This window comes from Oncorhynchus kisutch, linkage group LG6 (genome assembly GCF_002021735.2).
Source record: "Oncorhynchus kisutch isolate 150728-3 linkage group LG6, Okis_V2, whole genome shotgun sequence".
In the NCBI taxonomy this organism is placed as follows: Eukaryota; Metazoa; Chordata; class Actinopteri; order Salmoniformes; family Salmonidae; genus Oncorhynchus; species Oncorhynchus kisutch.
The window spans coordinates 76,307,570-76,328,663 of record NC_034179.2 but is presented as its reverse complement, the minus strand read 5'-3'; the positions used below and the strand labels follow the sequence as shown (position 1 = coordinate 76,328,663).

Below are 21,094 nucleotides of genomic sequence, written 5' to 3'. Positions count from 1 at the left end.
TATGTCCGTAAACACACCAGCCAGCTGGTCTGTGCATGCACTGAGGACGCGGCTAGGGATGCCGTCTGGGCCAGCAGCCTTGCGAGGGTTAACACGTTTAAATGATTTACTCACGTCGGCCATGGAGAAGGAGAGGGGGGGGGGGGCACAGCCTTTGTTAGTGGGCCGCGATGGTGGCACTGTATTATTCTCAAAGCAAGCAAAGAAGGTGATTAGTTTGTCTGGAAGCGTGACGTCGGTGTCCGTGACGTGGCTGGAGGGTGGGAGAGGGCTTTGTATGCATCTCGGAAGTTAGAGTAGCAGGGGGGAAAGTTTGTCCAACTGGCCTCACAACCACAGAACACGTGTAACGACGCCAGCCCTGGACCTCCACATCCGGCTTCTTCACCTGCGGGATCGGCTGACACCAGCTGTTAAAAACTGTCTCAGGGAAGATCATCTGCGTGCTCGTCATCCTCACCAGGGTCTTAAACTGACTGCAGTCCGGCGTCGAAACCGACATCAGCGGGCAAATGCTCACCTTTGATGGCCACTGGCACGCTAGAGAAGTGTGCTTTTCACGGATGAATCCCGATTTCAACTGTACCGAGCATATGACTAGCGGTTTGCTGATGTCAGTGTTGTAAACAGAGTGCCCCATGGTGGAGGTGGGGTTATGGTATGGGCAGGCATAAGCCACGGACAACGAACACAATTGCATTTTATCGATGGCAGTTTGAATGCACAGAGATACCATGACGAGATCCTGAGGCCCATTGTTGTGCAGTTCATCCGCCGCCATCACCTCATATTGCAGCATGATAATTTACGGACCCATGTCGCAAGGATCTATACACAAATCCAGGAAGCTGAAAACGTCCCAGTTCTTCCATGGCCTGCATACTCACCAGAAAGGTCACCCACTGAGCATGTTTGGGATGCTCTGGATCGACGTGTACGAAAGTGTGTTTCAGTTCCCGCCAATATCCAGCAACTTTGCACAGGTATTGAAGAGGAGTGGGACAACATTCCACAGGTATTGAAGAGGAGTGGGACAACATTCCACAGGCCACAATCAACAGCCTGATCAAATCTATGTGAAGGAGTTGTGTCGTACCTCATGAGGCAAATGGTGGTCACACCAGATACTGACAGATTTTCTGATCCATGCCCCTATTTATTTTAAAGGTATCTGTGACCAACAGATGCATATCTGTATTCCCAGTCATGTGAAATCCATAGATTAGGGCATAATTAATTTATTTCAATTGACGGATTTCCTTATTTGAACTGTAACTCAGTAAAATCTTTGAAATTGTTGCATGTTGCGTTTATATTTTTGTTCAGTGTAGTTTAATTTTCACTACGGCCATTATTCAACAACACACAGATGAAGAGAGCCTTCAAGAAACATGGAGAAACATAAAGCTATTATCTAGTGGAATTTGTCATCAAGCCTGGTAGAGAAGATAAATCAAAAAGACTGCAGTTCCTCCAGAATCCCCGTCACCATGACTTAGGTGATAACCAATCCACATTCTATTCCTGGAACGTATGTCACTAAATGGGTCAAGATCACGACGATACACTGTATATAGGACATCGTTAACTAGACCCATCTGCACTGAAACATAGCTGCAGATAACTCCACAAACAATGAAAGCATGCAATTTAAACCAATGCAAACTCAGACGTTGGATTTTTGGTGTGCTTAGATAAAAATAAAAAAGTTTACAGACTACAGAATGGAAAATAGTGGTGGGATACCAACAGCAAGAGGTAGCTTTAAAATCTCCCTAAATGAGTGACATCATATACATCATTGACACTATCTATCATCTAATGGAATTCTGGGATTGTAGGAGGTATTTTCTACAGACGGCTTATGTGTGAGAGGACAAAGGCTCTCGACCATAAAGATGCACAGATGCATAGAGCACAGCAGCAACAGTGACAGGAGGTGGGCCAGTGCCTCTCCCAGTCTGCCACCCTGCCCTGGGGCTCCACAGTCAACACACAGGGCCAAATGTGTTGGCTTTAATACCCAGGGACCCCACTGAGATGAGAGAACCCCACAGACAGCTCAGAGATCAAACAGGGCAACCACGAGGAATGGGGTCATACAAACAAACTGACCCACCAATGTTTATGGTAGAAATGTCACCTACAAAGGTGAAAGTAAAGAAGATGGCAGGTAATATAGATACAGAGAGATAACTTACCATCGGTCTGAACTATCTGGAAACGGTTATAGAGTATGATCAGTCTTTGTGTGTTTTTTAAACTTCAATCAAGCCACAAGACAGTGGCGTTTCCAAATACCCATACTAAATAGTATGCGAAAAAAAGAAAGTGTTATAGTATATGCAATTTCTAAAATAGTACTCCAAATGAGTCATCTCATTGCGTTAACTGATTGCGTTAACTCCCGCCATTCGCTCATTTTGGTACAGCAGTCAATTTATCTGATTATCAGCTGTTGTCAGACATAAGTGAGTCAGAAAAGACAAGTGAATTCTACTAGATCAAACGTCAAAATCAGTATGCAGTTTATGTGTGTAGTACTTATTCAGACACAGACCCTGTTTCCTCAGAGTTCCCCAGAGGTTAGGTTCTGTAGGTGAGCCAGGCCCTCTCAACATTATCAAGAGACCAATACATGGGATTCTGTGGTCTCATTTAAGGTATGCGTCGCCAGAGTTGCTGAAAAACAGCTAAAATATTGAACTATTGAGCAATGTCTGCTGTCTGCATTATGTGTGAGTATGGTTGAATTTGCTTTCTAGGTGAATAGATGTATAATAAGAATACACTCAGAAAAAAAGGTGCTATCTAGAAGCTAACAGGGTTTTCAGGCTGACCCCATAGGAGAACCCCTATGTAGAACCCTTTTTCGTTCCAGGTAGAACCCTTTCCACAGAGGGTTCTACATTGAACTCAAAAGGGTTCTACCTGGAACCAAAAAGGGTTATCCTAACCCTTTTGCAACCCTTTTTTCTAACAGTGTACAACAACACAACCACTCACGTAGATGAGCCCAGAGTAGTAGCGGTCTTTGAGGTTGTGCAGCACTGAGGCCTCGTTCAGGCAGGTGAGCTCGGCCATGTCTTCCACCTTGCTGAACTTGGGTGGGTTCATCTTCTGGATGTCGTCCTTATTGACAATGGCCTTCTTGCCATTCTCTGACAGTTCCACCACCACCTCCTCTCCCCGCTCCTCCTTGATACTGGCCGCCTCAAAACCATGACGCTCTGAAGGGATCCACACCACCTTCTTGGCTGTCCAGTCGGCCTGTGTGGCCGGGTTGTAGACCACAGCGCGATCCACAAACAGGTACCGCTCCGGGTCCTCCAGCCCACTTCGATGAGCCATTTTGGGGGTACCAGAGAAAGAGTGCCACCTGAAAGAGGCAGAGACAGGCAGAGACTCAGTATAACAACATGTTTGTCATAAAATGTTAAGCACTCTCAGGCATGGCACTTATCAAGGTTGCATTCCTTTGTGACAATACAGCTACCCCCTTTTCAAGCCTAGATGTAGCCAGCAGATCCGACCCGCTTGCTTACAGCTGCACTGGGGTCGGACAGCATTCCTGTGTAGATTAAGACACCGTGAAGCCGGCACGAATATGGCTTGGAAAACGCACCTCAATCCAAGGATGAGAAAAGCATTGCACTCTGAGAATTGTCCCATTATCCCAACTGTTACACCGAGAAGACTGAACTACTGCTAGTTTTTACGAAAAGCTGTCCTTTTTGTCCTCATGCTAGGTAGAAGAAGCCACAGCAGCCATTTTGGAAGGTGTGTTTCCCGAGCCATATCGCACATCGGCTCTGCGAGATATCAAGGGTTTCCCAAACTTGGTCCTGGGCCACATTTAGTTTTTTTTGCTGTAGCACTCACAGCCGATTCAAATATTCAAAGCTTGATGATGAGTTGGATATTTGAATCAGCTGTGAATTTGGGAAAACCTGTCTTAAACTATATAGGAATGCGGTCTGACCCTAGTGCAGCTGTAAGCAAGCTGTCAGATCTGCTGGCTAGCCTAGGTGGGGACATTTTACTCACCTGTATCTTATTTTCAGGAGGTTATGAAGGGTTATGAAGGGAGGCACAGTGCAAAGTTGCATAATTTTACATGCTTACAAAAATGGATGAGATGAGTCTACTCTGCTGCTCTGCACTAGGCCTAGCAATGGATAACAAATGGTAGCTAGGTAGCCTAAGTGCTTTCCAGAGCAGCCCAGAATTCTCGCAGGTTCCCCACTCTCTGAGGGCTTGACAGAAAGCTGATCAAATCAAATCAAATGTATTTATAAAACCCTTCTTACATCAGCTGATATCTCAAAGTGCTGTACAGAAACCCAGCCTAAAACCCCAAACAGCAAGCAATGCAAAGGTGTAGAAGCACGGTGCCTAGGAAAAACACCCTAGAAAGGCCAGAACCTAGGAAGAAACCTAGAGAGGAACCAGGCTATGAGGGGTGGCCAGTCCTCTTCCGGCTGTGCCGGGTGGAGATTATAACAGAACATGGCAACGATGTTCAAATGTTCATAGATGACCAGCAGGGTCAGATAACTGGAAACATCACTGTGATTATTATTTTCAGGGATACAGTATTCAACATAAATGTAGGGGCTCTTTTTAAGGATGCTATATTATGGTACAGGTTACCCAACGTCCTCATTGTTTCTTTATTTCTCACAGGTTATACTTTAAGCGTTTTGAAAGCTAACTGCAGTACGACAAAAGTGTGTTTCTTGTGTATGATATTGGTTTCCGCCACACTGTATCAGATAATGGACAGAGGACACAGATGTTTGTTACATTGTATCTGTACACGCCAAATAGGCCTAGAGCATCATTGCTTTTGACAGCAGAATTTATCACACGTTCCTCATCCAAGTAGACGTTTGCAGCCAAACATGGAAAGCAATTCCTCACCTTCAGGTGGAGTATTCATCGTGTTGAACAAATGCATTCAGAATAAAGTAAGTGCCAAACAGAACCCCATTTTTAAAAACTTTTCTGTTGTTGATTTGCCTGACAGGCTGCCTACATTGTTGACTAGTTTAATAACGCGCGTCTTACGCTGACTTGACTAGAGTCATCTCGCGCGCTGGTGTAACGGTGTTGTGAATGGGACGCAATCTGTCCACACACGACAATCAACATAGACAATAAACATGCATTTATTAGAGCAGCAGGTCCCCGAACAACTTATATCGCTATTATAGATCACATAGATTCAGATAGCTGCACGTTATCTGACATTTACGACCATCTGAAATCATGCAGAGCTCTACTGGTCAAGGGAGTCAATTTTGGTGTAGCAACATCTCCAAAGTTCTAATTTCATTCATTTAAAATATTCAATAAATATAACGCAATATATGCCTTTAACATATTTTAATTCAACATATCTGGGTAATCAATAGTCCTGAACATAATATAACGACATTGCAAGTACTTCCACAGTTGCGCTATGTAGCCTAAATCCATCTAGCCGGACAGTCTTCAAGCTGCTAATGTAACCAATGCAGAATACAATTATTCCTAAAAGAGTAATTTACCTGGTGGTGTGAGAGAAGAAACGAGGACAACGGTTCACAGGAATAGACCGACCTCCCTCTTTAATAACACTTTATGGAACAACACAACTGATATTCAGGCATCTATCTAGGCTTTGGTTTGCACCAAAGACACTGCCCCTATGGTGGGTCCCCTCAACCGAACAGATCTGACCGCTGTTACTCCGCCCACGATGGGTTGTGCAGACATAGATATTGACCAATAGATCAGCTCCTCCGAATTCAATAGCTCATTGTGATGATTTACGTGCTATATTTTCTACAGTGTTGATATCCTCTGAAAAACAGACGTCTAATGATAAACAAATACAAATCATGTTTTATTCTGAAGCCATATGAGGTGAATATAATATCAAGTTGTGAAAGTCTATACACTGCACACACCTACTAGATGCGGCTAAAACACAATTGGATTCGCACGCTGCAGTCTCTACTACCCTCGCCTCCTATTGGCTAAAAACAGAGAAAACCCAACTATTTTTTTGAGGAATTATTTCTGGTCCATCGTTTCACCTGTTCCCTGACACCATTTTCAAACGGACCCTCGACAGACATTTTTAAAAAAGTTTTCAAATAAATTTCCTTTCAATTAAATCTTTATTCACAGTGCACGAAATAATAATGCACGTATTTGTTCCTTCAGTCATTAACACGTTGTTGATGCAATGTTCATTTTGTATGTTCGTTAGGTATCGCATGGAGTGATATTTGACATGGTACAAATGTTACAATAAACTGCCACAGTAACTGGTTAGATATCATGATATACCACACCCCCATCTTGTGTCCAAAATGGTGGGGCTTCTTGGTACCATTATCATCCTGGAAATATAGGTCATTGTTGGTTTAAAGTCTATTTTTTCCCATTATCTTCCTGGAAATATAGGTCATTGTCTATTTTTTCCGTTTTTTTTATTTTACCTTTATTTAACTAGGCAAGTCAGTTAAGAACAGATTCTTATTTTCAATGACGGCCTAGGAACAGTGGGTTAACTGCCTGTTCAGGGGCAGAACGACAGATTTGTACCATGTCAGCTCGGGGATATGAACTTGCAACCTTCCGGTTACTAATCCAATGCTCTAACCACTAGGCTACCCTGCTGCATTGCAAATATACATTCAAAATATTTAATGAAATATTTAATAAAAATTGATGTTATATTATCACATCAGGATTCCATTCATGTTGAACAAGCTTTATTATCAAATTGTGAATGTGAACACAACTCACTGAAAATGGTCTTGATTTTACATAAACATTTTATTACAAATGGAAAGATTGATTAGTAAATTGAACAAGTCATTGGTAATTAAATGGCCTGTCTCGTGATGTGGTGGTTGTAAAGAAAGAGGCATCTGTTAATAATCATAGATGTTTTATATCAAGGAGAAAATGTCATACTATCTGACAATATGTACAGTATTGTGTTATTCTACTGGCACCTTTAACGTCCGCCTCTCCATGCTGCTCCGCCACGGTTTTTCCCTCCTCCTCCCCCTCTCCCCCCCCCTCCGCCACCACCAGCGCCGCCTCTTACTTTCTTCCTCACACCGCTGGACTGCTCTGTGTCATCCCCCTCTTCTCCTCTGGGCCTCTTCCTCTTTTCTCCTTGTTCCTTCATTTCCTGAGAGGGAAAGAGGTTATCGTGACTGACTTTAGAGCCATTACAATGGATGACGACACTGCTGAAAAGACACTGATTGAGACTCACAATTCTGGCGAATCGCTGTGCCTCGCTCACTCTCTCCACCAGCATCATCACTTCCTCCTCCTGCGTGGGGAAGGCAGGCAGCTTCTTGCCAATCAGAGTTTCGATTCGCTGGAACAGCTCCACATCATACCTGAGAGGTTAATATGTCAATCAGAAGAAAATATTTGGACGAAGTCACCAATTTCAATAGGATTGGTTGAGATCGAGCATAAAGGTGGCCCTTACTGTGTGACAAATGTGATGGATTTTCCAGACCGTCCTGCTCTGGCGGTTCGCCCCACTCTGTGGATGTAGTCCTGAGCGCACACACACACACAATAAAACACCACTAAACTTGCTCAGTTGGGTTATCGTTTGCGATAACATTGAAGAGACTGCACAGACCAGGGAGAAACATCCACACAAGCAAGATTGATACCTTTGAGTGGGTTGGGATGTCGTAGTTAATAACACAGTCTACATGTGGAATGTCCAGTCCTCTTGATGCCACGTCCGTCGCCAGCAACACAGAGCGAGACTTAGACTTGAACTTGTTCAGCGACCCCAGACGTTTGTTCTGACCAACAGAGAAAGACATGTATACTTTCTTACATGCAGATTTAGCTGATGTGTAAACCATTTGGAAGTGTTAGTATGATATTTGGAGTATGTTTGTAGACAGTAGTGTGTTTGGATAAGGGCGGCACCTGACTCATCTGCCCATGCAGGGGGATGGCAGTGATGCCCAAGTTCCTAAGCAGCAGTGCCACACGCTGGGCATTGTTACACGTACTGCAGAAGATCATGAAGGAGTTCCCAGCCAGCTCGTTGATGATGGACACCAGGTAACAATCCTGGAGACACAGCCAGTTAACTTACAATCCAACACTAATCATACACAGCTTCTGACTTCTCAGAGACAAATGACCTTGATACCATTAGAACATCAAACTTCAAGTACCTTGTATTTGGAGGGTATGAAGACATAGTACTGCTGAAGTTTTTCTACTGTTGAGTATTTGGTGTTAACGGCACATTTAACTGGATCCTTCAGAGCTGCTCTCTGCAGCTTGGCGACCTTGGTAAATATAGACGACATAGAAGGGTTAGTGTGACAGGCCAGGTGTTAGGGATACTCTGACAAGTCTCAAATGAAGAGCTAAAAGGAATAGATAATAGGGGCTATTACGTGGTTACCTTTTTGGTCATGGTGGCAGAAAAGAGAAACGTGCGTCTGTCTCTGGGAATAACCTTTAGGATCTTGTCCACCTCGGTCTCAAAGTCCATGTTGAGGATCCGGTCTGCCTCATCCATCACCAGGAACTTCAGCGCTCGCAGCGAGAAGCCTTTGGTGTTCTCTAAGTGGTCTATCAACCGCCCGGGGGTGGCTGTTATGACATGCACGGTGAATACACAGTATCAACCAGGAATGCACTTAAAAGATGGTACCATATTATGCAACTGAAAGGGGTAGGTTGGATTAAGGTATTTTCTCACCAATGACAATGTGAGGTTTCTTGGCCAGGACCAGGGATTGGGACATCATGTCAATTCCTCCAACGATAACAGCTGAAACAGAAAAAAAGACTAGTTAAAACAACAGTCACATGAGTTCCTTCAAATATATGTTTCTACGCCTTCCAATGCCCACGTACCGGTCTTGACTCCGATGCTGGAGCCCAGGGCCTCAAACTGTTCTGCTATCTGGAAAGCCAGCTCTCTGGTGGGGGTGAGTATGAGTGTATGCAGCCTCTGAGCGGAAGCGAGGAGTGACTGCAGGATGGGCAGAGCAAACGCACCGGTCTTCCCTGAGCCGGTCTCTGCCAAGCCAATTACATCCTTTCCTGAGAGAGGAGAGAAGAAAGTGCATTGTGAGTGTACAAACAGACATGAGACCTTCCCCCGAGAGCACAGGTTTTTACCAACCATTTTATACATGGCACAAACAAGAACATTCACCCCCCTCCATCCAACTGAACTCACCTTGTAAGGCTACAGGTATGGCCTCTATCTGGATCTTTGTAGGAGTCTTCCATCCCAACTGTTCACAAGCTTCACACAGCACTTCAGTTACACCCTATATTAAACAGATGCATGCCATGGCAGAAATATGTAAACACGTTAGAATATAGTTTATGTTACACATCTACACACATCGCATGGCTGAATGCGCGCCCCATTTTTAAATGTCTGTCAATGACATCACATCATCTCACAGCTGTACCTAGCTCTCATCAGTTGGATGCTGAACTGTATGTTGATGGTTGAAAGACAGTTAACTTGCTAACTTATCAGCGGTAGGTTGGTTTGTTGATGTGCTGTTTTAACTAACGTTAGCTCGCTTCCAAGCCGGCAAGCTTATACACCATTTCAATTTAGCTAGCTAACGTTACTCACCAGATCCTTGAAGGTCTTCAATTGTTCATCATTTTCAGCGATATTAACGTTACTGTTATCATCATTACTCGAATCTTCATCCTTTGCGTCATCTGTTTTTATCTCAACACTTTTCTTCGAGTCGTCCGCCATGCTTGTTTGCCAACGTGCGGTCTACGCTAAAGTGCGCATGTACGGAAATGGATAAGATGTCATGCTAGGAGTTCTGGGACTTGATGTTCCCCGTTGAATTCATAAATCGTTCAAATTAATTGCAATGTTTAGACCACATTCAGTTGTCAAACGTTGCAGATAGAAATGCCATGAATAGAGCTGATGTGATTCCTTAGCCTAGTTCTTCCATCTGAATGTTCCAAAACGTTGCATCCTGCTGAACGAGCCTGTTCATCATGGTGGTTTATTAATTTCTAGTCTGACTTATGAAAAGATACTTAAAAAAAAGATTGGACTGAAAATAGTTAAACTCAATTAAGTATTTATTTAGTTGCAGGTCTAACCATTTCAGACAAGCATATGCACACTCATTTGGATTTTCCTACAAACACCTGACAAAACACCCCCCCCCCCCCCCCCTTCTTTCTTTGAAATCCATTACGTTTCTCAGTTCAACAATAAAATAAACATTTGACAGTCATAAAAAAACACTAGCTTTTTCACAAAGATTGAGCCAAATTATCATAGCCATGTACAGTAAGTTGGTAGGGAGGAGATTCTAGTCTCATTGTGAAAAACAAAGCCTTTCTGCTTCATTTAGAGGAACCAATGTGTTTCTGAACAGCATCTGCTTGATGGTATCACTAACACTTTCTTCATGGCCCCTAGTGTTCATTCCTTCTCAACACACCCACCCTTTTCACCCCGCAGCCCTTGTCAGTCTCAGAGGAGTCCTTCCATCTCCCTCATGAAGGCCTCATACATCTGGTCCTTGGTCTTCATGTTGGGCTGAGAGACTGGGCCCATCTGAGTAGGGTTGGCCGACCCCATGGGGGCAGCCATCGATTGCTGCTTCTGGCCTCCCACCCTTTCATCTCTTCTTCCTCTCTTTTCCATAGGTCCTCCTCCGCTCCCGGCCCCTTTATCCCTGCGCACCCTCAGCGCCGTGGGTACGAAGCGGGTGACCTCCGTCTTGGGGTTGATGATCTGGGGTTTGGCTGAGATGGTGGCTCCGCCACTCCCCTGGCCTGTTGACAGATTGCTGCCTCCGGCTGAGATAGAGGTGATGTTGGCCCGCTTCTCAATGGTTGGTGCATGGTGGTGGCTGGTGGGGTTTGCGCCCGACGGCAGGGCACTTGTCCCCGGGGGAGGGGGCATCTGCATCCCTGGGCGCATGGACATAGGCATGGAGGGAGGGGGCAGCATGGAGGCATTGGGGTTGCTCTGGGAGCCATCCGGGTTGGAGCCGGGTTTCTGGCGGTGGACTATGCTGGGGGGAGCACTGAGGACGTTGGAGTTAAGCGGCGGGGGGAAAAGAGAGAGGGGAGGGGCGAGTTGGCGTGGGGGGCCAGATCGTGGTGGAGGGGGGATACCTACAGAAAGGGAGAAGAGGAGATTAGAGTGGGGGGAAATCCTGCTTTATGCCCATGCTTTGCTGCCCAAAATACATTTTACATTAATTTTAGCTTGAGGTATGTGCCATGTTGACATATATTTTTATTACTGTTAACTTTCGGTACTACTGCATAACTGTCGTTATGTTTAAAAAATATGTATGTTTTGACAATGTTCCGTGTTTAAGGAGAAGGGATAAAGTCGTGAAATTCCAATAAAAGGCACAAAAATACATCCACACATACCTGGGGGAGCTGGGGGAGGCAGTCTGGGTGGGGGTCCCCGGGGTGGAGGACCAGGAGGGAGACCTGGAGGGGGGCCTGGGGGAGGGCCAGGGGGACGACCTGGTGGGGGTCCAGGGGGCAGTAGCCGGGGCATCGGCCCCCTTGGACCACCTAGCATACCAGGCGGCCTCAAAAACGGGGGAGCACCTTAGGATGACAAACAAGACATATCATATGACATATCACCTCATAGTGCTTTGTTTTAGTAATTTGATAGTAATGAAGCAACGTCATACAAGATGACACTGTACTCCAATCATTACTACACATAAAACCAAATAACCTGGAGGAGGGCCGGGAGGCAGGCCAGAGGGCGGACCAGGAGGCCTCATTGGAGGAGCTGGGGGTGGTCCTAACGGTGGAGGCCCTGTTCCTGGTGGACCCTGCATGTGTAGAGGTGGTTGCTGTCCTACCATTGGTACAGAGGGTGGAGGCATGCGCTGATTGGGTATAAGATGAGATTGGTTGTCGCCTGGTGGTCCCCTATCCTCGATGTCGGAGTCGTCAGAGTCAGTATACTCCTCCTCAACTTCCTCTTCCTCCTCTTCGTCTTCAGGGATGGACTGCCCTGTAGACAAATAATAAAGGGGATGAGTGAGAAAGGGATGAAGGAAGAAATTATAACCTAGTTCCCATGGAGAAATCATCCTCCATACAAACCTCTTTAAATTACGTCATTCTCCAAAATAGTGTCAACAATCCAATCATTCATCTGCATCATCAAGTCCTGCTGAAGTGTGGTAGTGGTGTTGTGTGCAGACTGAAGGAGATACAGTACCTGCCATCCTAAGCATCATAGCCTGCAGAGGAGTGATGGCCTTTTTCTTCTTCACAATCCTCTTCTTCTTGCTCTTCTCCCTGGGTGCTGAGGGGGGCATGTCTGCAAACCGCACACTGCGTCCTGCAAAACATATCACACAACCTTGTGTAAAACGCCATATCTGTGTTATCATTCTTTAAACTACAACACCAAGTAGTGCACAGACTTGAAGACTGAACCCAACACACTTGGGGTGATCAAGAAAGCACATATGCGGACAGAGCTCTGCCTCTCACCTGCATGTCTGTCCCCTCGGTCCTCCTCTCTGCCCTTCTCTCTATCGTCCTCCATCATCCTCTTGTCAACCTCGCCTCCGTCATCCCTCTCTCCTTCACTGTCCTCTTCAGAGTCGCTGTCGTCTTCCTCCCCATCGTCTCCATCGCTCTCGCTCCCACTGTCCCTCTCTCCTCCCATCAGCATAGTGTCCATGGCTTTCTCCATGTCAGAGGCCTGGTTGGATGGATCTGGTTGTAGGCAGAGAAAGGTGGATTTGGATGAGAAAGTAGAATGAATTTATTCCTCCTGATCCCATGTGCAAACAAGCAGTAGTGAGGTGTGTGTGCAGTACCTGCATCTGCTGCAAACTGGGCCCTGCGTGAGGCGTACAGTGCCAGGACCTGAGACGGTGGGGGGCCAGGTGGGGGACCCGGGGGTTTCCTACCAGGGGGTAACCGAGGGACGCCTGCCACCGCTGCAGACATGGAGGCACTGATCCCCTTACTGAGAGAGAAAGAGAGAGTGTTTACAGAGCAGCTGGTAGGGTTGTGGTATGGTCCATAGGAATGATACTGAGACAGTACTGTAAATTCAGGGGAATGCCCACCTAAACGAGGAGCCCTTCTTCAGGATGGAGGGAGGCTGGGCCCCAGGCAGGGGGATGTCCTGGATCAGGATGCTGGAGGGGGCGTGGGGCATCTCTGGGAGTGGGATGCTATCCACCTCCACCAGTTCAGCATTCTAGTTGACAGAGCGAGGAAGAGAAATAGTGAACAACAGCAAAAAATTATGACATGATCTCAGCACTGCTCTGTTTATCTGTGCAATTCATACATGTTCATCAGCATAGCATACACACCTTGACTGAGTCGAAGTAGAGTGACAGCTTGCCGCGATTGCTCTCATAGTCCAGCTCCAGTTTGCGTAGCTCCTTGTAAGTGTCTGGGTTCTCTCTTTCGTACAAACGTACGATGCGCTCAAACGTCTCCCGTAGCTTCTTCCTCTTGTCCCTCAGCACCTTCTCATTCAGCAGTGGCTGCTGCACAGGGTTGAACTCTGGCACAGAAAAAAAACAGATAGAGAATGGATGTGAACAGGAGAAAAGAAAATGATTAGCAAGATCTTTTTGGAAGACAAATAAACGCACAACCTTGTTTAAAACCCGTTTGCAATGGCTCACCCATTTCATCCAGCTTCTCCATGTCTTTGATGATCTGTCTGGGGTCCTTCATCTTCAGTACAGCTGTTCTCACCATCATCCTCTGCTTCTTGTTCTGTGGCGCAGCAAAGAAGAACACAGTGAGATTTATAGACAGACTACAAAGTCAACCTGTCATTGACATTCAACTTGTCAGCCAAGGTCTTACCTTCTTCAGCTCCCGTTTCCTGGCCTCCTTCCCTGAAGAGGAAAAGGCACCGCATTAAGTTTGATGTAGAACCTGTTACCTTACAGTCTTCTACATTGATGCCTTTACTATTGTTCATAGTGCTGCTGAGCTCAATAACAGACACAGAAATTATTTTCCTTTCACAGACATGAGATCCCCTGAAGCTTAAGTAACAATGGGTGTCCACTGATGTGGTCATGCTCAAGGTGAGGTGAACGTATGATGTGAGCGGTCACATGACGACGGAAAGGGTATGACGTTACTTACTGGCCTGGTCTGTGGGGTTCATGAACTTCCCACTCTTGGTGGAGGAGGTCGAACGTCGCCCCATGGTGATGGCGCGTCTCCTTCACCCTGCCAGGGAAGATACAGTATCAACTTATTGGAATCAGGAGAAAATCTACAAGTTATACTTCTAAGATAGCTGCTGGGATGGTGTAAATACAAATGGGCTGTATTACACACTGCAATGTATATTCCAACCAGGAGCCCCAGCCTGCTCTGCTCTTGCTAAATAAAAACTTTTCTTTGTGTGATTCCTAACCAATGGCTGCGCTGTGTAGACCTACGGTGGCAGTTCAGAGGGAGAGTTTTTGGGCTTCTTCCCAAAAAAATGCACTCTTGCGCATGAACAGTGTTTCCCAACCCTGGTCCTTAATAAGTACCTCCAATAGTACACATTTCTATTGTAACCCTGGACAAGCATACCCGATTCAACTACACCTAATCATCAAGCCCTCAATGATGTGTGTTTGTCAAGGGCCACAACAAAACAGTGTACTGTTGGGAGTATTAGAGGACCAGGGTTGGGAAACACTGCTATAGCCTATCTTCAGTTAAGTTTGAGAAGGAGAGCGCAAAGATGAAAAGGAAGGCTGGAGGTCAACTTTTATAGCTTGCTACTACTATATGGGTTTCTTGCTCATGATGTAGGCCTATTTATCAGAGTTATTGACCTCACAATAAGCCGGATTCGAGTAACTTACATTGTGGTGCTGAAATGAAGCAATCAATCGGAAATGGACAGCTCATGGTGCTGAAAGCAGGCAAATTCAAATAGGCATAATTCATTTCAACAGTCTTAATTTGAATTAGTTTACTAACAAGAGGGCTTTGTGTTGGAGCCTATTTAAAAAATAAGAGGTAGGCCCACCTGGTTGGCAGACTAACTTAGGCTATAGGCTGCTATGTCAATAGATTTGTTGGTCAATTCCACCATCCACTCTTTAAATAACAGCACTTCACTGACAAGGAGGCTAAGTTAAAACCAAGACTCAAACTGATGGGGTATGAGATGGTATGCCATAGGCCTGCTTTTTATTAAAGAAAATTGCAAAAAAGAAAAAACAGATCTGATTATATAAAGTGATCTATAACAGCGCTTTGGTCCGCGATGCTTTATGCTAGAAACAAGCTGTAAAATATCCAGAAAAGACATGATTCCGATGCATATGGGGATATCATTGTTTCTAGCATAGAGAGAAAAAATGTCCTTTGCTTGGGAAGTAATCTTATTCTGTCACTACCAATTGATTAAGTTATTCACTTTCTATACAATATAAGATGTTTAAACCCAGACAGCTTTTAGGTAAACGCTTGTGACCTTCTCTCGTTGGGTTGAGCTACAGAAGAAGAGTAGCGAGCAGTTAAAGCTGCCATTTTTCTGCGTCAGTCTACTCTGCCTGGGGTGATAAGTTAGGCCTAACTTTGGAAAGCACCATGCTCAGATTCCTAATGAGGTCTCAGATGTTATTATTTGCAAACAGGGGCAGTTTCATTGCAAACAAGACATTTATTTGGCATTGGATTAATATGATGAGATGAACACACTGGCATATGTTCATTCTTAGCCTGTAATTTTGGAAAATGGTACGGTATTAAACAAATATTCATATTTAAGGCTCTTGTCTGTCCAATAGGTGAGGGTAAACGGTAGACATGTTCTCTGCTATCCACTTTGTTTTCATTATTATTTTAGGTATAGGGGTGGGTCACTCCTTTTTTGCGTTCAGGGAGTGTTTAGGTAAAATATATTTTGCTCTAGGGAGGACCATCCATTTTCATTTCAGAGGTCCTTTTTATAAATAACGTTCACTCTCTTGCTGTGATTAAACCAATAATGAATTGCCTTTTGACATTGTGCTGGGAAACATACTTGTACATACAAGTTCGTCTCCCAGCACAATGTCACAAAACAATTATTGTTTGAATAGCAGCTAGTCAGAAGTATACGTTAACTAGTCCAAACTAACAACTAACGTTAGGTAAATTAGCTAGCAAAGCTGTACCAGTTCTAATGTTAGCTAGCCATAGATAATGCAAATACTCGCCAATATTAATTTGCTGAAATGTTAAATAGTTAGTTAGCTAGCACATTTTGTAACCAACGGTAGCTATATCACCAAAGTCTGCAGGTTTCACATCAGCATAACGTTAGCTAGCTAAATTAGCCAGTCAACTAGCTCGATGAACAGGTAACGAAAAAGCTAACTTGAATTGACTCTACCTTTATCCACGTGAAAACTGTGGGCAGTGCGCCTTTCCCCTCTCTTACTTTCCAATCGGGTGAATTGTCAACTATAAATGCCGTTGCCTGTATCTTACTAATGTATGTGATACCCTTTTAGATCACACTGACATAAACGCTTTTGGCTAATTGATGCCGTCCACCATGTTTTGATTGCCGCGAGCTAGGGCGGAAGTCTCGTGTGAGGTAAACCGGAAACACCAAAAAAGAAGGTCAAACAAAATACGCTCAACCCCCCCAGTGGCTGACCAAGTAGACTGCAGTTTTGCACTCAAAGTCTTTGCTTCATGTCTGCAGTTTTGGGTGAACCTGCAACCTTTGCTACTGCTACTGTTACGAATAGCCTACGCTTCAACCAAGTTCTCTTGCAGGTGAGTGAGTGCCTTTTGCATTTTATTATACATTATTTTGTGGGTAGAATGGCCAGGTTAAACTAATCTTAAGGCAAGATGACCTTACATACAGTTGAAGTTGGAAGTTTACATACACCTTAGTCAAATACATTTAAACTTAGTTTTTCACAATTCCTGACATTTAATCCTAGTAAAAATGCCCTGTTTTAGGTCAGTTAGGATCACCACTTTATTTTAAGAATGTGAAATGTCAGAATAATGGCAGAGAGAATGATTTATTTCAACTTTTATTTCACATTCCCAGTGGGTCAGAAGTTTACATACACTCAATTAGTATTTGGTAGCATTGCCTTTACATTGTTTAACTTGGGTCAAACGTTTTGGGTAGCCTTCCACAAGCTTCCCACAATAAGTTGGGTGAATTTTGGCCCATTCCTCCTGACAGAGCTGGTGTGACTGAGTCACGTTTGTAGACCTTGTTCGCACGCGCCTTTTCAGTTCTGCCCACACATTTTCTATAGGATTGAGGTCAGGTCTTTGTGATGGCCACTCCAATACCTTGACTTTGTTGTCCTTAAGCCATTTTGCCACAACTTTGGAAGTATGCTTGGGGTCATTGTCCACTTGGAAGTCCCATTTGCGACCAAGCTTTAACTTCCTCACTGATGTCTTGAGATGTTGCTTCAATATACCCACATAATTTTCCTTCGTCATGATGCCATCTATTTTGTGAAGTGCACCAGTCCCTCCTGTAGCAAAGCACCCCCACAACATGATGCTGCCACCTCTGTGCTTAACGGTTGAGATGGTGTTATTTGGCTTGCAAGCCTCCCCCTTTTTCCTCCAAACATAACAATGGTCTTTATGGCCAAACAGTTTTATTTTAGTTTTATCAGACCTGAGGACATTTCTCCAAAAAGTATGATCTTTGTCCCCATGTGCAGTTGCAAACCGTAGTCTGGCTTTTTTATGCCGGTTTTGGAGCAGTGGCTTCTACCTTGCTGAGGGACCTTTCAGGCTATGTTGATGTAGGACTTTTTTACTGTGGATATAGATACTTTTGTACCTGTTTCCTCCAGCATCTTCACAAGGTCCTTTGCTGTTGTTCTGGGATTGATTTGCCCTTTTCGCACCAAAGTACGTTCATCTCTAGGAAACAGAACGCGTCTCCTTCCTGAGTGGTATGACAGCTGCGTGGTCCCATGGTGTTTATACTTGTGTGACATTGTTTGTACAGATGAACGTGGTACGTTCAGGACTTTGGAAATTTCTCCCAAGGATGAACCAGACTTCTGGAGGTCTACCATTTGTTTTCTGAGGTCTTGGCTGATTTCTTTAGATTTTCCCATGATGTCAAGCAAAGAGGCACTGAGTTTGAAGGTTGGCATTGAAATACATCCACAGGTACACCTCCAATTGACTCCAATGATGTCATTTAGCCTATCAGAAGCTTCTAATGCCATGACATCATTTTCTGGAATTGTCCAAGCTGTTTAAAGGCACAGTCAACTTAGTGTATGTAAACTTCTGACCAACTGGAATTGTGATACAGTGAAATATAAGTGAAATAATCTGTCTGTAAACAATTGTTGGAAAAATGACTTGTGTCATGCACAAAGTAGATGTCCTAACCGACTTGCCAAAACTATAGTTTGTTTACAAGAACTTTGTGGAGTGGTGGAAAAAACACGTTTTATTGACGCCAAACAAAGTGTTTGTAAACTTCCGACTTCAACTGTGAATACGAACATTGGCAGTGATGACCAAGTTAAATGCCCCAGCATTGGGAACATTTATGCAATTGAACAGGTAGATAGATATGTTTGTTCATGCAATATAAAATGCAATGTAGTCTAAATGTTTTCAGCTGTCATAGATGTTTTATATTCATGAAGGTGCTGAAGATCTGTACATGTAACTTTGCTCTTTCAATATTTCAATAAACAAAGTCAGCAATGTCAAGCCAATGGAACTGTTTGCTCCACTATAGTTGCTCCACTATAGTTGTATCAAGGTCTTTACCAGCCTTTGATACCACAGAGTTCATTTGTTCAGGTCTCCATTAGTGTGTAGCCTAATCTGTTTCTCATTTGTTCTCTTTAGGAAATGACAGATCTCGCACAATGTATCATGTTATAACATTGTTAGAATATTGTTATGTAATATGAAATCATTTTATGAAAGACACATTGTTTAGATATTTTTGTTGACCATGCTACACTACAGAATATTACCAAATAGTTATCTTGATAACTTCCCATTGTCCTCTTTCTCTCTTTCTCTCTCGCTCTCCCTCTAACACCGTATCAATTTATACTTCATTTGTTTAGATTTATTCAGATGTTTCACCCTCAGAACATTACACCTACTTCTCTCCAAAAAGCCTTGCAGAATAGAAGTTGGTTTGTGGAGTGGGTTGACATCTAGTATGGGATTGGTCCATAGAATTCGGTGTAGGCAGCAATGATCCCAGCTGTGTCCATCAGGTTCTCACACCAGTAGTTAAGCTCACACACCTCCCTCAGACTGGGAATGAAGGGGTTGGGCAGTTTCCATAAAATAAGAGGAAGAGGTGAAAGAAGAAAGGGGGAAGAAAACAACATAGATGAACATCTAGATATTATCCAGTGTGAAGAAAGAGGCTTATATAATTAACATTTCACTCCATAACAACAGGAAATTCCCTGAATATTTGTGCACATTTCATCTTAAATTAATCTTAAATTAAGTGGAAATGATGCTTGTTCCCATACAAACATTGATTAACAGCAAAACACATACACTGAGTGTACAAAACATTAAGAACACCTGCTCTTTCCATGATATAGACTGACCAGGTGAATCCAGGTGAGAGCTATGATCCCTTATTGATGTCACTTGTTAAAGCCACTTCAGTCAGTGTCGATGAAGAGGAGGATACAGGTTAAAGAGGGATTTGTAAGCCTTGAGACAATTGACACATGGATTGTGTATGTGTGAAATTCAGAGACTGAATGGGCAAGACAAGGGATTGAAGTGCCTTTGAACAGGGTACGGTAGTAGGTGCCAGGCCCACCGGTCTGTGTCAAGAACGGCAACACTGTTGTTTTTTTTACACTCAATAGTTTCCGGTGTTTATTAAGAATGGTCCACCACCCAAATTACATCCAGTCAACTTCACACAACTTATGACACCTTGTAGAAAAACAACCTCGTGTGCCAGGCTATCAGATGACAGACAGGGGACAACAGAACAGTACTGTACCACTCCAGCTGAGTCAGGGACAAGTCTGCAAGGGCAGTGCCGGCTCTCTTCTGTCGCACCAAAGTGGAGGCCAGGTCCTTCTTAACAAACACACCTGTAAGGTCATAGAACATATTCACTTTTTAAAACGAGAGAAATATAAACAAGTGTAATCCCACTGCACTTAGAATAACCATGTTCAGTGCATCTACGACTGGTCATCAACATTACAGTACACACAATCAGACCCCTGCCATTCTGGTACTAATTATCCTAGTGTTGTTTCTTACCCACTCTTTACTCACTAGCAGGCTTTTAGGCAGTGGGGGTAGAGGAGTCTATGTAGACAGGAAACACTATTGTACATGATTAATCATCTCGATCTGAAAACACGACTACAACTTTATAAATTGTTTACATGTTTAATTCATTCTTTAACATTTATATGAAGTTTAACTATTTATTTGACTATTTTCCTTATTCCATTTATGCTGAAATCCTAAAAAGAGTTGCACATTTTGCACAGGTGCAAAACCTTGACTAACGCTGTCGCTCTATCTCTGCTCTTACCTCCAATAGAGTGGCACACACATGCCAGAGCACAGAGGACACGGATGGCCAAGGTCTTCATCTTTCTCTTTGCTGTTGGTTCACGATCTGGACGATCAACAAGTATGAGATTTAGACTGTTCTGTCTTGCTTGTCTCTCTCACCAGTACAAGAACACACACTCAGTTTATAGTTATGACCCTCACAATATCTTGAGTTGTGATTGGATGAGGAATCATGTATCATACACCCACAAGCAACAGCAAATGTACACTGGCACCTTGAACAGATACACACACACACACACACACACACACACACACACACACACGCACACGCACACGCACACACACACACACCCTGAATTCTCAAATAATTGTTGCATATATTCTAAACATTCGAAAAAACATTCTACATTTATGCTTCATCATATTTTTTGGTGAGGTCATGCTTTAAAATTATTATTATTATTTTTTAAACCCCATAAAAACACCTTTTATATTTAACTGTTGTAAAAACATATGTACA

At 43.8% G+C, this 21,094-nt stretch overlaps 4 protein-coding genes across 7 annotated transcripts in view; all 4 read right to left on the bottom strand.

Moving 5' to 3' along the window:
• Positions 1 to 5,691, bottom strand: part of LOC109891959 (myosin-10) — a 69,248-nt gene extending 63,557 nt beyond the window's left edge. For 2 of the 4 annotated variants that reach the window (XM_031827620.1, XM_031827617.1), the window contains exons 1-2: positions 5,553 to 5,691; positions 3,007 to 3,379 (exon numbers count right to left, since the gene is read on the bottom strand). In XM_031827620.1, the coding sequence (XP_031683480.1) occupies positions 3,007 to 3,351 (345 nt within the window). In that variant the 5' untranslated portion in view covers positions 3,352 to 3,379; positions 5,553 to 5,691. Of the gene's footprint in view, positions 1 to 3,006; positions 3,380 to 5,552 lie in introns of those variants that run through there. The other 2 variants (XM_031827618.1, XM_031827619.1) reach the window with 1 other exon arrangement.
• Positions 5,692 to 6,750: 1,059 nt separating this feature from the next.
• LOC109893452 (probable ATP-dependent RNA helicase DDX47) lies at positions 6,751 to 9,860 on the bottom strand. Its single transcript, XM_020486683.2, has 11 exons — positions 9,659 to 9,860; positions 9,245 to 9,338; positions 8,917 to 9,105; positions 8,759 to 8,830; positions 8,459 to 8,649; positions 8,223 to 8,339; positions 7,969 to 8,115; positions 7,701 to 7,838; positions 7,508 to 7,578; positions 7,283 to 7,412; positions 6,751 to 7,195 (listed from the first exon to the last, which is right to left on the bottom strand). Exons 1-11 carry the CDS (start codon positions 9,788 to 9,790, stop codon positions 7,016 to 7,018), a joined length of 1,461 nt encoding a protein of 486 aa, XP_020342272.1. The 5' UTR covers positions 9,791 to 9,860; the 3' UTR covers positions 6,751 to 7,015.
• Positions 9,861 to 10,121: 261 nt separating this feature from the next.
• Positions 10,122 to 16,629, bottom strand: LOC109891960 (WW domain-binding protein 11). The gene is made up of 12 exons (XM_031827615.1): positions 16,421 to 16,629; positions 14,182 to 14,268; positions 13,894 to 13,925; positions 13,707 to 13,800; positions 13,386 to 13,582; positions 13,134 to 13,267; positions 12,879 to 13,030; positions 12,547 to 12,774; positions 12,269 to 12,391; positions 11,774 to 12,058; positions 11,452 to 11,637; positions 10,122 to 11,184 (listed from the first exon to the last, which is right to left on the bottom strand). The coding sequence occupies exons 2-12, from the start codon at positions 14,243 to 14,245 to the stop codon at positions 10,535 to 10,537; spliced, it is 2,145 nt and encodes a 714-aa protein (XP_031683475.1). The 5' UTR covers positions 14,246 to 14,268; positions 16,421 to 16,629; the 3' UTR covers positions 10,122 to 10,534.
• Positions 16,630 to 19,170: 2,541 nt separating this feature from the next.
• On the bottom strand, positions 19,171 to 20,648 carry LOC109892260 (osteocalcin-like). Its single transcript, XM_031825934.1, is given in 4 exon segments — positions 19,171 to 19,320; positions 20,039 to 20,132; positions 20,308 to 20,355; positions 20,588 to 20,648. Coding segments are annotated over 4 exon segments (306 nt in total). The 3' UTR covers positions 19,171 to 19,217.
• Between the last annotated feature and the right edge of the window lie 446 nt (positions 20,649 to 21,094).